This window comes from Mus musculus, chromosome 4 (genome assembly GCF_000001635.26).
Source record: "Mus musculus strain C57BL/6J chromosome 4, GRCm38.p6 C57BL/6J".
Lineage (NCBI taxonomy): Eukaryota > Metazoa > Chordata > Mammalia > Rodentia > Muridae > Mus > Mus musculus.
The window spans coordinates 118128735-118144364 of NC_000070.6; the positions used below are offsets into that span (position 1 = coordinate 118128735).

At 48.4% G+C, this 15630-nt stretch overlaps 2 protein-coding genes across 25 annotated transcripts in view; both read right to left on the reverse strand.

Moving 5' to 3' along the window:
* The window catches only part of St3gal3 (ST3 beta-galactoside alpha-2,3-sialyltransferase 3), a 202821-nt gene extending 196583 nt beyond the window's left edge, over nucleotides 1-6238 (reverse strand). For 6 of the 20 annotated variants that reach the window (XR_376301.3, XM_006502897.3, XM_006502893.3 and 3 more), the window contains exon 1: nucleotides 5656-5740. The gene's annotated coding sequence lies outside the window, so the exon portion shown is untranslated. Of the gene's footprint in view, nucleotides 1-5655 lie in introns of all 20 variants that reach the window. The other 14 variants (XM_030253373.1, XM_030253372.1, XM_006502891.3 and 11 more) reach the window with 10 other exon arrangements.
* Nucleotides 6239-8222: 1984 nt separating this feature from the next.
* Kdm4a (lysine (K)-specific demethylase 4A) overlaps nucleotides 8223-15630 on the reverse strand; it is a 43134-nt gene continuing 35726 nt past the window's right edge. For 2 of the 5 annotated variants that reach the window (XR_003954917.1, XR_003954916.1), the window contains exons 18-19: nucleotides 15165-15350; nucleotides 13664-13819 (exon numbers count right to left, since the gene is read on the reverse strand). Coding sequence is in view for 3 of the 5 variants with exons in the window: in XM_006503010.2 (XP_006503073.1) it covers nucleotides 9496-9636; nucleotides 9751-9843; nucleotides 10136-10255; nucleotides 13649-13819; nucleotides 15165-15350 (711 nt within the window). In the remaining 2 variants the exon portion in view is untranslated. Of the gene's footprint in view, nucleotides 9637-9750; nucleotides 9844-10135; nucleotides 10256-13308; nucleotides 13820-15164; nucleotides 15351-15630 lie in introns of those variants that run through there. The other 3 variants (XM_006503010.2, NM_001161823.1, NM_172382.2) reach the window with 3 other exon arrangements.

Genomic DNA, 15630 nt, shown 5'->3' on the forward strand with positions numbered 1-15630 from the left:
ACACACACACAGAATCACAAATTTGTAAATATGTTATATTTGATGGTTCAGCATCCAGGAAGAAAGAAGCGGAAGGATAAGAAGTTCAAATTTATCCTCAGCTATATAATGAATTACTGGACTATAGACCCTGTGTCAAAAAACAAGACAAAACAAAACAAACAAACAAAAACGTGTCTGAGGCGCTGGAGAGATGGTTTAGCAGTTAAGAGCACTGACTGCTCTTCCAGAGGTGCTGAGTTCAATTCCCAGCAACCACATGGTGGCTCACAACCATCTGTAATGGGATCTGATGCCCACTTCTGGAGTGACTGAAGAGAATGACAGTGTACCACATACATAAAATAAATAAATAAATCTTTAAAAACAAACAAAAAACATGTCTGAGCCAGGTATGGTGGTTCTTGCTTATAATCCCTACTGGGGAAGCAAAGACAGGAACACAAAAAGGATTTATACAGCATTTACATTGTATCACAGGCTACAGTCACAGGTGATCTCTATAAAGGAAGCTGGGTGAGGTTATATATAAATTCTAAACTATCTTAGTCAGGGATGTATCATTCCAATTTGTAATGCTACAATGTTAGAGGTGAGGCTGGCACCAAGCCCTGTTTAATACTGTGGCAGTGAGTAGAGTCTACTGAAGTGGCATAGATTGCCAGGTATAGCTAAATACCATGTTAAGTGTAAAAATATATATATATATACAGTAGCCAGATATGATGGCACACACCTTTAATCCCAACACTTGGGAACTGAGGCAGGAGGAGCTCTGTGAGTTCCAGGCCGGTCTGGTCTACCTACTGAGACTCTGTTTCAAAAAGGAAAAGAGAAGACCAGACACTGGGTAGGGATGTGGTTCGGGGGCACGGGTCTGACCCAGCATGCACAAGATCTTGGGATCAAACTCCAGCACAGGAAGTTAAAAGGAAACAAAAAGCTTGTTAAATGTCAGACAGGTGGTTGGTGACAGAGCCAAGACCCAAAGCCAGAAAGTCAGCTCTTCTGTCTCCAAGTCAGAGCTCCAACCAACACTTAGCTTTATCAAAAGCAAGCCCAAATACCAAGTTTGAAGCCTCATTTAAATCCAATTAAATCAATTAAATGCATCTTAACATTTTAGACTCTTGACTTTTTACTCTGAGACAAGGTCTCCCTTATGTAGCTCAGGCTGCCCTTGAATTTGAGACTCCTAACTCTGCTTCCCCTTTCTGACTTCATAATGAAAAATACTTAAATATGATTTGGCCTACTTATTATTTCTTATTATTTGTGTGTTTGTTTTACACAAGGTTTCATGTATCCCAGGTTGGCTTCCAACTCTGTGTAGATAAAGATGACCTGGAACTTCAAACCCCTACCTCTAACCACCTGAATGCTAGATTAATAGACACGCTACCACACGCTCAGTTCATGGCACTGAACCCACCCACAGCTCTGTGCATACCAGGCAAGTACTTCAGCAATTAAGCTACATCTTAGTTGTTACTTTGCGATAGGTTTGAGACTAGCCTCAAACTCTTCGTCCTACTGTCTCTGCTCCTGAGTGGGTAGCACAAGTGCTCACTTTCTAACACCCCAGAATGCTGTAGTACACGAGAGAAGCAAGCAGGAGGATTCCAAGTTCAAAAGCTATCTATCCTCAGCTACATAGAGGATTTCAGGCCAGCCAGAGCTCCGTGAGACACCATCTCCAGACAAAACAGACTGCTATCAACCAGTAATCCGCTAGGGAATGGCTACATTATCATCGGGGTGTGATTTATTGCCCTTGTAATTCTAAGTATTGGCCCTGAACCCACCCTTCTGTTTCTCCTCCTCCTCCTCCTCCTCCTTCTTCTTCTTCTTCGTTTTTTTGGGGGTTTCTTTTTTGTTTTTTTGTTTTTGTTTGTTTGGTTTTTTTCGAGACAGGGTTTCTCTGTATAGCCCTGGCTGTCCTGGAACTCACTCTGTAGACCAGGCTGTCCTCGAACTCAGAAATCTGCCTGCTTCTGCCTCCCGAGAGCTGAGACTAAAGGTGTGAGCCACTCTTGCTGATGTCTATACACTTGCCTCTAGCGCCGGTCCAACTTACTAGCTCTCATCGTCAATGGTCTGTGATTTAATACAGGATTATTTAGTAGTTGTCAGTGCCAAAACACAGCTTTGGCTCTTGGTACATTTGCTATAAGCTAAGTCCGCCATTCTCCCACCCTGTCTTAAAGTTAGGCAAGGCCACATACCCCTCTCTGACCCATGAGATACCAGTAAAGCAACAGAATGGAAGCTATAAAAGCTGGTACCCACTTGACCACCCACTAGTTTCCAACTGTCTCCATTTCTGATTATGTGTGACAAGCAGAGTCCTCTGGACACTCACAGTAAATGGGCTACATAGACAGGAAACCAGCTTAGGTTCTGGTAAAGCCACCAAAATCTTGAGATTTTTTTTTTTTTTAAATCTAAATTACCCAAACCAATGCTTTGGCTCTCTCAGTAAAGCATTCTCTCCTATGGCCAGTTTACTTGCATGTTTTTATGACAAATATTTTGATTGCACAAGGGATGTTGTTGTAGCTGTCCTACTTCATGACTATTTTCTTTTTCTTTGAGGGGAGTACAAGATCTCACGTAGTCCAGGCTGGCCTCAAATTCCACAAATAGTTGAAGATCATCTTGATTTTTTTTTTCTCTTAGCTTTTGTCTCTCTTTTACGCTTGTTGGCCCACCAGACAGTACCCATCTGGCAGTCAAGAGGATCAGTTCTTCTCTTCTAATGTGGTTATTCCAGGAATCAAATTCAGGTCATGAGGCTTGGCAGCGAGTGCCTTCACCAACTCAAGACAACTGGATGGATCTTCAGTGCCTACGCTTCCTGGTTCCACCTCCAGAATGCTGGGATTACAAGCATGTCCTGCCATACTCTGCTTATGAAAAGCTAGGATGGAGCTCAGAACCTCATAAATGCCTAGCAAGCCCTCGACCAGCTGAGCCCCACCCCCTCTCTTTTTCTTTCAGTTAGAATCATTTTTGAGTATGCAACAAGAGAGCAGTGGCCAGTAATTACAGCGGGCAGGAGCAGGAGGCAGAAACTACAGTATTGCCTGTATCAGAATACCATTTTGTACATAAAATACATATGCCAAGTACCTACTATGTAAAAACACTGTTCCAGACAACAGGGAAGACTTTTCTTTTAAAGTAGGTCTAACACTGCGAGTGGAAGCGACGGTAAGGTGACCATGGCAAACAGGAAAACCCTGAAGCCTGCAGAGCTGAGGGGATGGAAGACTCTGAGTTCAAGGTCCTCAGCTGTTTGAGGCTGGCCTAGGCTGCCTGAGGTCCTGTCTAAAATGGAGGGAGAAAGGGCAGGGGGCGGGGTGTTCAAGGCCAGCCCGGACTAGACAAGATCTTGCCTCAAAAAACACCAACCAAACAAATAAAACACACCCACACACCACACACAAGAGAACCAATATCAAAAAAATTACAAATACAAAAGGGCAGAGCCCCAGAATTAGAGAGTGACAGGTCATCTAGGTGGAGGGAAAAGTACAGAGAGGACTTACAGAGGAAGTTCCGTATGGAATGGCCATAAAACGTGGGCCAGGGCAATGACGGAGAATGAAGGGCTCATTTAAGACATAAAAAGCCAACACATGCAAACACCTGGAGCTTAAGCAACCAAACAAATGGATGAAGGGACCTGGAAAGGGCTTTAACAAAGGGCATGCCAATAACCCGCAGATGCCAGGCTGCCCTCGGCCTAACCCAATAGAGAGCCCTGAAAGCCGGAAAAGTGGCGTGCCTATCTGTAACGGTGGGTGAGGTCTAACAGAAGGGGGAGGGGGGACACATGTTCAGGGGATTCTGGGGCAATTCCCAGAAACACCAGGCCCCAACCTGTGTGATGACTGTAAGAGCTGAAAAAAAATCAATGTCAGAGCAGTGTGGTGGCAGCCCTGGGACCTGTCACTAACTGCACGAAGCTGGCTGGTAACTGAAAGCAAGAGGCAACGTGGATTCCAGCTCAAGGCAGCTACAGAAGTGACATCCCCATCTAAGTGCTACTCATGGTATCTTTCCTGCCGGGTCCAGGTCCTCATGGCGATTGGTCTAGCCTTTGATCCCCATAGGACAAAGGTGTTTCTCTAACCCACCATTGGATTGCTTTTGTTTACAACAGGGTCACTAGGCTAGCCTCAAGCTCACAGTGTAGTTAGAGATGACCTTGAACTTCTTCTTTTTTTTTTTCCAACATTCAAAGCTTTTTTTATTAAGAGTAAGATCCAGGGTTAGTTTTTGTAGCCTCAGCTGGCCCTTCGGCCTCTGGCACGCTCAAACTTCCGGCCTTTGGAACGAACATAGGGTTTGGTATCCTCCTGTGACGCCATGCCTGGTTTTACAAGGTGCAGAGGATCACATAGGGCTCCTTGCATGCTAGACAAGGACCCTACCAACTGAACTACATCCCCAGCCCCCAACTTGTCTTTTGTACAACCTCATCTCCCTTTCTTCTGCTGCTAAGAAAGCCCTGGAACCACACACAGCATCGAGTCCTCCTCTGCCATCTTCCGCATCCTGGATTTTCACTGGCTCACTTCCTCTCCAGGTAGCCTTTCCACTCTTTGTGGCTCAACTCAAAAAACTTCAGTTCCGCCATGAAATCTTCCTTAAACACACTCCCGTCTCCTCTTGGAATTCTAGAGGCCACACCCTGAGTTTCTCATCTGTGTGTGCTTCACTTCCACATCCTACAGAGGTCCAGAGAACAATCTCCATAATTTAATTGTCCAAGTTCCCCTCAAGTCTACACCTTGCACAAAACATAACACGGATTCAGTAGGCGCTTGACTGTGTGAGCAAGCTCACTAGTCTCTAGGAACACACTTGCTTTGCTTCATCATTAATAACTTGTTAGGAGACACAGACATCAGATTAGCGAAATGGAGCAACCAACACCACTTTATATTTCAAAATGTCTGTTATTTTAGGAGACTATATGAAACTCCCATCTGGTCATAAGGTTTTACTCCAATTTTTAATCCTCCAATCTTTCTTCTTTTCCTTTCTTCAGTCTTTTGAGACTGGGTCTTGCTATGTGGCTCTTGTTGACACGGTTTTATTATTCTATGTAGCCCAGGCTGGCCTCTGAAGCAATCCTCCTGCTTCAGCTTCTGAGTGCTATTACAGGTGTGCACCTACTACCCCGGGATCCAATTCCTCTGAGTCTTTAATTGAAAGTTTAGGGACACAAGTGGAATTGTCATGATGTCTACTGTGCTACATGTCAGGAACCTAACTCTAACTCGTGGCTTTTCCTTCCTTCTCAGCCCATTATCTATAGTGCTAATAATTCAAAGGACCTCAGAGAAATGTGTTAAGCACTCTTTGCTTTCTGGGATAGCAGCCGGCTCCCTTCATCGGTCACTCCCTAGGTTAATTACAGTGACTCAGTTTTACCACCTCCCCGTACTCTAGAGAAACAGACAAAAATTAAATTTATTGAGGAATCATAAAAATGGGTGCTACTGTAAAAAGGAGTCTAAACACATCTGTGGGACATCCGCCTAACCAAATCTACCGTCCTCACTAAGCTTTTCTCTCGCAAACAAGACCACTGAGAAGACAATGAGGAAGCACTCCAGAAGAAAGGGTAGCGAGAAGACGTACTTTGATAAACTGACCCGGTCGCTCCGAGGAGGATCTGGCCCCGGGGAAGGCAGAGATGACAACCGCTACTCTTGGTGACTCCCGCTAGGCTTTCCCCGGACTTTCTTGCGCTTGTCCCACAGCGGGTCCCGGGTGACCGTGACCCTCCTTTGCGCTCAGACTCGCGCGCCTGGGACACTGCACACAGGTGACCTCGGCGCGCTCGGCCCGGCTCGCGCGGCCCTCTGGCAGGCCTGGCCCCCACCCGGGCCCGGGCTTTGGTCCCCAGCGCGGCTCGGGCCGGTCTGGCCGGGGGAGGGGCGCGGCGGCCGAGAGCTGCTTCGGGGACGCAGGGCAGGCCTTACCGCAGCAGAGAGGGAGGCCGGGGGCGGGTGGCGCCAGGGCGCACGCAGAGCGCGGAGGCAATTGCAGCGCGAATAGCGGGGACAGCCGAGGGGACCCCAGAGGGAGCCCAGGACGCGGCAAGCTGCACGGGCGCCGCCATGGTGGGGACGCAGCGGCGGGACCACCAATCCTGCGGTCCGCCTCGGCGGCCGCGCCGGGGGTCGGGCATCAGCAGCCAATGGGAGCACCGGAACCGGGCGGGGCGCCAGGCAGGCCAATGCGAGGCTTCGCCGCAGGGTTGGGCGGGCCCGGACCCCGGAGACCCAATGGAAGCCAGAGGCCGAATCCATCCCCTCCCCATCCCCGGGCTATAGCTGGGGCTTGGGAGGAGCGCTGCGTGGAGCTGCGGTGCGTGGGGCTGCCCGGCTGCGGTCAGGTTTCCTCTGCTTCCCAGAGGAAGTCTTCTGTCCCTACTTCACCACTCTGCTGTCAGCCCCTGACGCTGGTGGTAACCTCTAGAACGCCTTCTGAAGCCCTATCCAATCCCGTGAGGGTAAGAGGCCTGCTAAGTTCAGGCGTGACCTCGAAGAAAGGTCGCAGATAGGCCACAAAGCCACCCCACATACCCAGTTCAGGAGGTCGCGCCCTCATTCTGCAGCGGAGTGCATTATCCTAAGGCAGAATTTAATACAGAATTTTCCCAAAGAGGAGGTGGGGACATAACTTGGCACTCTCAGATGCCAATCTTATACAAGGTATACAAGACATAAGTTTCTGCTTTGGCAAAAAGCTGAAGTGCAGTCTTTGGCTGTGGTGGGTCATGAACCCAGACTAGACTACACTGGCCAGGAAGTGCCTAAGGCAGACCCAACTTTGAAGTTGAGCAAGTTTAAAGCCCCAGGCCATCCCCAGCACCAGAAAAAAAAAAAAAAACAAAAACAAAACCACAGGCCAGTTTTATGAGACTTGGGAAAGTCCCATAGCTTTTTATGAACTGGGAATTTTCTTATAATAGGCCAAAAATATTTTTGAATGGTTGACTTAACTAATCATGGTAGTGGTGGTACGTACTTAACTACTCTCTAAACTGAAGCAGGATTAAACATTCAACAACTTTGTGGGTCTCAGTATCTTTGGGTTTTGTTTTGGTTTATTTTGTTTTTGTTTTAGTGTCTGCATGAATGTATGTCCCAGTGCCTGTGTATCCCAGAAGGCCTCATAGCCCCTGGAACTAGAGTTACAGACAGTTGCAAGCCACCAAGTGGACAGTGACAACTGAACCTGGGTTCCCCAGAAAAGTATTCTTAAGGGCTAAACTATCTCTCCATCCCACAGTGGGCTCTTCTTAGGGACAAAAAAGTAGAGAGGGCTGTCGGGTATAGCTTGGCAGTAGTACGTTTGCCTCAAACATTCAAAGGCTTGAATTCAATCCTCAACTCCCATAGAGCTGGGATTACACCAGGCACGAGATTATCCGGTCCTTTAGCAAGGCTGAGGTAATGAGACTCATGGGGAGGAACTACGGGTGCCTGAGGAAGTTAAGTTTTCCTCTCTTCCACGAACGCTCAGCCCCAGCCATTTTCCCCTGAAAATCCCCGAGTGAAGAACAGAGGGGCAACCTTCTTTCCTTGGCTCCAAGGATTTAGCTGTGAAAAAACATCTGTGAAACTCTTCTCTCTTTCCCCAGAGCCAATACTAAGTAGCAGCTCCCAGGCTACAGGGGTACCGAGCACATCATCTAGCACCGGGGCACAAAGCTCAGGCCAGCTGGAATACGGAGGCTGTGCAGAAAGGAGCCTCGCACCAGCTCAGGATCACCTCTTCTTGTCAAAGACTGGGTCTTCCTCCAGGGAAGCAATCAGCAACGACAAGCACTGCAGAGGGCAGCTTCTGCAATCCATGGGGAGATCAAGGGTCTCTTGCTATTCAAGCACCTACAGCATACTCTCCTGGTTCCACAAGGATGGAATCCTGATGCAGGAAGTGATCTGTATATCAGGATGCTGATGACATCAAAAGGGGTTTAAGTGAAACCTCTCTTGAGAAGACCGTAGTCCAATCCTTCCCGTTAACTCCTCCAGGAAAGCAAAAGGAGGTACAGAGAGCCACAATGCCCTGGATGCTCAACGGGCCACAGCACCCACCTCCGTGAACGGTGCCCACCTCAGCGAACAGCTTCCCAGCCCCTGCTCCACAGCCTGACCCAGGGCCACTTGGGCTCATGGGGCAGACCACAGTCAATCCTCTGTTCAATCCATTTTATTGCTAAGGACAAGGTAATGCACCGGTTTTCAAAATAATTTGGTTTATAGAGTTCATACGTAACAAAAAAGGGGAAGTATTATAAATCTGACTCCTGTATACAGAGCAAGGTATGAAGCCCTCCATATTGGGCCCAGGCAAACAAATTCAGGAACCTGTTTAACCCCTTCAATGTTGCCCTCTAGTCCCATCCCACCCCCACCCTCAACCAGCCCCACCCCACCCCTGACCAAGGGCGTAGCTATACCAGCCCTTGGCCTCCAGTGGCCCCAGTTCATCCTAACCCATAGTTAGCCCCTGCATAACTGCACAAAAATCACCCACCAGGCTCTGCCTGTTTCCATCATTAAAATTATCCCTTCAAGGTGGTCCCCACCCACACCCTCTAACACTGTGGCCGCAGGCAGGGGCTTCCGTGCCTGACATTTGTGGGCTCATAGTATATAACCTCTGAGTTCTACTTCAAGGGTGGACAGAGGTGGCAGCCAGCTCCTTAGCATCCCAATACTGCAGCTTTGCCGGCGCTCTCTTGAGATCGGTCCAGGAAGGGACAGATGGCACCCCACCTCTACCCATCCCCCGGGGCCCTTACTCAGCTTGGCTGAGGGCAGAATTTCACATTTTGTTTGCCCTGCAGAGGCAAAGAAGAAAGTGAAGCCCAGGGGCTGGCAGAAGCTAGTCCTGACCAAGCACACACACGCACTCACGTACACGAGTGCAACCACATACGTACTTGCACACCCACACACACATTCTCAAGCACACACACACACACACACACAGGTGTACACTCACACGTTCTCACGCTTACACACAGGTACACACTTGCACGTGTGCACGCTCACACACGCATACATAAATACAAAAGGGGATTGGGTCAGCACCAGCACCTCTCTGCCTTGCTGGTGCCGGTGGGCGGGTAGGAAGCAAGCCACTAAGAAAGAACAATCCGCCCAGCAGGAACAGCTGACCCGATTGGACTGGGGGCTGATGCAATCACAGCATCCCAGTGTCGGCCCGTCAGCTGAGGACGGACAGCTGCTGCCAAGCACCCACAATAGGCTTGTCTTTTCCCGGCAGAATGCATCGAGGGTGGAGTGAGAAGGTGAAAGGTCGGACACGTCATTCCTTTTCTGTGTACAGCTTCACTTTCGAAGTGAAGTTCCAAGTTCGAGTTCCAAGTGTCTGCTGTGCTGTGGAACCCTAGAGTGCTCTCGCCTTGATGGCTGGGAACCTCTCAGATCCTGGAAGCATCTACTCCATGATGGCCCGGTACAGCGCTGGCTCGATGTAATCCTCCCGGTACCGCGAGTTGATGACCCGTTGCCTCTTCTTTTCTTGCTTCACTTCCTTCTCTGTGAAAATCTCATTGAAGCGCATGTCTGAAGCCACCGACTACAAAGGGAAAGACATGCAAACTGTCACTTTGTGGCCACACAAACAAACACTAAAGGGGCATGTGCCTGCCATGTTCAGGACACATGCTCAGGGCACAGAAAGCTCACTCACCAGTCTAGACTTGACTCTCTTGGGAAGCTCTTCATCGAGTGTGTATACATCATCTCTCTTAACCACCAGCTGCGAGCCATCCTCAAACTCCACCTGACAAGCAAGCAAAGGCCCTTTAGCTAGGGTACCAGAGTCCTGTGGGACCTGCGCGCAGTGGCAGTTTCCTGTAGCTAGAGGAGGGCAACTCGGTAGTAAGGACTTTCCATGTAAGGAATGACGGCCATGCCCGAAGGCACAATACCAAAGTGGATACCCCAGATCTGTGAAGGCACTAAGTGACCGGCAAGTTCTTTCAAGAGCAAAGACAAGCTTCTTGCCCGAGGAAACACTAAATTAATGAAGTACCCTCCCACCCTCAAACGCCCATTCAAGAACCTTTGGCTACCTGGTACATCTGGATGGGGTGGGAGGCCACAAACTTAGCCCCATAGACTTGGCCATCTGTCCATCTGACTTGAACCACTTCACCTTCAGCAGGAGGCCCCAGTTGGAGACAGTCCTGACTCTGAGGACAGAGCAGAGGAGGAGAGTGAAGCGCAGCTCACCCAACCACAGTGCTAAGTGCCAATGACTCAGGAAGGACTTCTGCCCACGCACTGCAGGAAAGGCAGCTAGCTCTGGGCTGAAAGCCAAGGTACGGTCCGTCAAACAAGGTCTGCCTTATTCATCTGCCCTAAGCCCTGCTGCCTCTGGGGGAGCAAGCAAACAAAACAAAAACCCCATTACTCAGTAAATGTAGTAAACACAGAGACAGGGGTGGGCTCTCGAATCCACCATCCTGTGTCCTCTCAGCTGAGCTGCTCTGCTATGGAGGAACAGTAGGACTGCATTTGAGTGCTCTAAGACATGTGCTTCTGAGAGAGGGAGGGAGGGAGGGAGACAGAGAGAGAGAGACAGAAAGAGAGAGATTTGAGAGAGAGAGAGAGAGAGAGAGATCGTAAAAAAAAAGGAAGGGACCATCTAGCTGAGAGCAGAGGCTCCCGGGAGACCAGCGAAGGAGCTGGGTGAAGCTCAACTTTGGCTAAGCAGCGTGACCTGCCGTGTGAACAGACAAAAGCAATGCCAGGAGATATAACTCCGGCCCTGGTGCCCAGATCCACAAAAAGTAAGAAAGAACAAAACACAAACAAACCACTAGCCCTTTCATCATGTTAATATTTCTGACTATATATATATATATATATATATATATATATATATATATTGATTTTTCAAGATAGGGTTTCTCTGTAGAGCCCTGGATGTCCTGGAACTCACTCTGTAGACCAGGCTGGCCTCGAACTCAGAAATCCGCCTGCCTCTGCCTCTCAAGTGCTGGGATTAAAGGCGTGCACTACCACGCCCAGCTGTGAATTTGGTTTTTAAAAATGTATTTATATTAAAATCTAGCATCATTTGGAAAGATCTCCACAGCCCAGGATGGCAGTGTTTTCTGAATGACCAGCATACAGTCTAACAAATCACGGATGAGACGCACCTCAGCGTGAGGTGGGCGGACGGACGTCATGTCTGTCTCCATAAGGCTCAATGGGCTTTTGGATTTCATGTTGTTTATGACTATTTTAAAAAAACTGCTGCTTGGTCAGGCATAGTAGCACACACCTGTGCTGCCAGTATGCACAAGTTCAAGGCCTTTCCAAGCTACATGAAGCCTTGTCCCAAAAAGCTAAAAGATCAAATTACCCCAGTAACAAGACCTGGTAACATAGGACTGTAATCTCAACCAGTCAGGAGGCAGGAAGATCAGGAGTTCAAGGCCTGCTTCAGCTATAGATAAATCCTATTTCATATCTTAAAAACGTGAAAGGACCGGGCAGCAGCTCCACAGACAACAGCTAAGGCCCTAGTTCCAATGCCCAGTTCCAAAAAGAACTCATTTCAACTCTCAGAAATGCTACTAAAATGTTGTTCTCAGGGGACCGGGGAAGGGGGGACGGACCTCTGTGAGTTCCAGGCAGCCATTGCTACACAGTGAGTCACTGCCTCAAAAAGTAAAATGTTACCTCCATCCCAACTGCGATTCTATGTCAGGTTTTCTTTCCATACTTTTTTATTTCTTTCTATCTATCTATCTATCTATCTATCTATCTATCTATCTATCTATCTATCTATCTATCTATCTGGCTTTGACATAGGCTCACTGTGTAGTCAGGACCAGATCTGAACTCTAGAGACCCTGGCCTTAATCTCTTATGAGCTGGATTCATAGGCCTTATACCATGCCCTATATGTTAATCGAAACAATGTACAACAAGAGTGAAAGAAGAATTGACCTGAAAAAGATTCATAAAACTGGGGAAATATGTCAATATGACACAGACACAGACACACACACACACACACACACATATCAAATAGTATTAAGATAATAGCTAATCTTAGTTTTAATTTCTAGTAGAATAACTATTGATAGGTAACATTCACAAATACACGGTCTCTTAGAACAAAAGGCACTCAGACAGGAGCAGTGTTTGGAGTTAGAGCCAGCAACACTTCTCAGCGCATGTGTGATAAGCGAGACATCCTGACCTACAGCACAGCACCAGGTCTGGCTGAGCGCTTACTAGTCCCTGACCGTGCTACTACCAGTGATCACCCTCGCCTTCACAGTTACACTCTGCCTGGTAACTAACTGTGGTGGTTTGAAGGAGGATAGCCCCTAGGCTCCTTGGTCCTTACCTGGTGGAATTGCGTGGAGAGGATCAGGAGATAGAGCATTGATGGAGAAGGTAACCCTTGGGGAGGGCTCTGAGACTTCAAAACACTCTTAACCGTGTGTGTGTGTGTGTGTGTGTGTGTGTGTGTGAGAGAGAGAGAGAGAGAGAGAGAACCTGTGTCATCATGCCCACAGAGAGAGAGAGAGAGAACCTGTGTCATCATGCCCACCCCATGCCCCTATGTCCAACCTGGAGATCAAGATGTGAACTCTCAGCTGTTCCTGCTGCAATGTCTTTGCACCATCGACTCTGAAACCATAGGCCCCAAATTAAGTGCTTTCTTTTATAAGTTGCCATGGTCATACTGTTTTGTCAGAGCAACAGAGAGTAACTAAGACACTAATTAATATGCTTTTGGCAATGATGTTGCTAATGTAGTAAAAATGCGTGAAGAATCACTAAGGAAAAAATGGTTTTGCCCTTCTGTGTTGGGCGCATAGGCTAGCACATGAAAAGGAAGGGCAAAGGCTGGGGAACCTGAGCTAAGCTCTGAATAGCGAGCCAGGAAAGCTGGGCTCGGGTCCAGGTAAGGCTCTAGGGTTTCAGGTGTTGATAAAGCTTTCTTAGGTAGTTTCTCTGTAGCTCCAGAGCCATCACCAGTGAAGAACCCAAAGTAAACTACAAACACATCCTGAGAGGGCATGGCTGAAACAAGGGTTGGATCGTTCTTTTAAAGAATCATGCCAGGCAGTGGTGGCACAAGCCTTTACCTTTTAATCCCAGCACTTGGGAGACAGAGGCAGGCGGACCTCTGAGTTCAAGGCCAGCCTGGTCTACAGAGTGAGTTCCAGGACAGCCAGGGCTACACAGAGAAACCCTGTCTCGAAAAAACAAAATACAATAAAAGAATCCCACAGCTTTAATGCAATGAAACTGTATCAGCAGCGGTTTGCTTCCAGAGTGTGAGCTTGCATCCTGAACTAGATGCTATTAGAAATAATTTGGTCTGAGATATAAGCATATTTCAGTGGACTGCAGGGAACACTGACTCCTCTGAACTCCTCGGGGAAGCTGAGCGCCCCAGCATGTCCACTCTTCCTTGAAAGGGAACCTGGGAATAAAGGCTCTTTCTGTTTGGAAACTGACCAGGGGCAGGCAAAGAGACCACAGTCATCCAGCCGGCAATAACAAGAAGATGTCCCAGACCCAAAGTGCTGCCAGAAGCCGCTTTCAGACATTACCACTATGTCCTCAGGATAAAGGTTGTCACTGAAGGAGCCGTCGTCAAAGTTGACTTCGTAGAAGGTCTCGGTGGTGAGTCTGACCACCTCACACTGGTAGAAGCGCCCGTTCTTGTGTTTGCTGATAACCTTCTGGCCCGCCGTGATGCTCAGCAAGGCTCCCTTAGCACGCTAGAAGGAACAGCCTGGGTTAGCCTGGATCGCACTGTCCCCTATGGGGCCGGGGAAAATAAGTGTGGCAAAGGAAAGACTGAGACAAATGGAAGGCAGAACAGGCCTTTCCAGACACCTACATTCCAGCGACAAGCCACTCACATGAGCTCTGAGCTCCAAGCCAACTAGTTCTTAGATGATACTATCTTTTTCTTTGATTATTTTGTTTTGTTCTCCAATTTACAGCAATGTCCTGCCTCAGCCTATCTTATCCAAAAATCCATGAACTCACTTCCCTTCATGATTTCCCTGGAACTAACCAAATAATACATTCTAATGTGTACACCTCAGGTATGTGTCATAGCATCTGGATAGAGACGCAATAGGTAGCTGGTGCCCTGGGCCCTAGACCCTGAACATCGCTAACCAACCACTTGGGCATTAGCTCTATCCTCAGGAGAAGGGCACAAGAACTGAGATACTCTGGTCTGCACAGTGAGTTCTAAGAAAACCAGGACTACAGACCCTATCTCAATAAAACAAAACAAAACAAATGCCAGTCACTGTGACAGGCACAGTGAAGTCACAGCATGCCTGTTTCAAGATGAGAGATGTCACCTGGAGAATCACCTGGAAGCTAAGTGGCCAGCTAGCCTGGGTGGGGGATTCGAGAAACACTACACCCACAAGGCAGACGGAGAGACCTGACTCCCAAAAGCTGATCTGCTTCCCACGTACACTCCAATGTATGTGCAGAGCTGCACACAAATGACTCGAAATCCTGGCCTTCCACAAGTTATCCTCACTCAGAAAGAGAAGGGACCTTAAATGCGGCGGGCCAGGGCCTTCCCCAGGGCACTGCTCACTTTTTATGACTACCTGCCAGATTCCCAGAACCACCCTGAATGTTCACTCTTATTAGACATACTCCTCTGTTTCTGAAGCTATGATTACACTCTAACTCCCCTCTACTTCCTTGGGGCAGCCCCCCCCCCCCAGGCTCCTCCAGAACTCCACATGTCCTGCACATGTCACCGCCCTCCTATGTGGCAGAAAATGTCCAACTGTCAGAGGGTTCAGCTCTCACCACTTACAGAACGGCTCTGACATACCAGGCTCTTGGGTGAAGATGCTCAGGAGACTTAAGCAAGGGAACAGGTAAACCAAAGAACCAAGCCATGGTTTGTCAGTGCCACTGAACTGTGAAGGCCAAGGCAAGAAGTGGGTCAGGCTGAGCCATATGTTAATTGCTAACTCATTAACATTTTCCATCAAGGATATGTGCTGATGTAATAACTTGGCAACATGCAGAGAAAATGACCCTGAAACCTGTCAAGAGGACTCTATTATGGTGCCCTCTTACCTCCAGATTGGGAATCTTGTGACGGAAGCACGTGATGAAGACAACAAAGGGCCAGTCGTCGGGTTGCATCATCACCCCAGCAGCCTGGGCACAGCTCACATGGAAGGCAGTGGGGCAGCGGCCATGGGAGCACTGCACACAGCAGCCAGCATTCCGTTTTCTCCGCTTCTTACAAAAAACACACTTCTGCACAGGAGAGAGAGAGAGCACACGATTCCGTGGAATGGCCATCCATCTCTTCTTGTTTTCCCTCCGAAATGCATAAAGCCAAGCCATCAAAAGCCAACTCCCCCCTCCCCCAATACGTGGGAGCACCTAGGGACTGCTCTACTCCTATGTCCAATGTAAAGTTCCCATGAGGCAATTCAGCCTCACGAGGGGAATGAGACTGACCAAAGCTAAGCTGAAACGCACTCAGCTCCCCAGATTCATCAGCGGGGAAGCTATGCAAATCCCAAGCCCACTC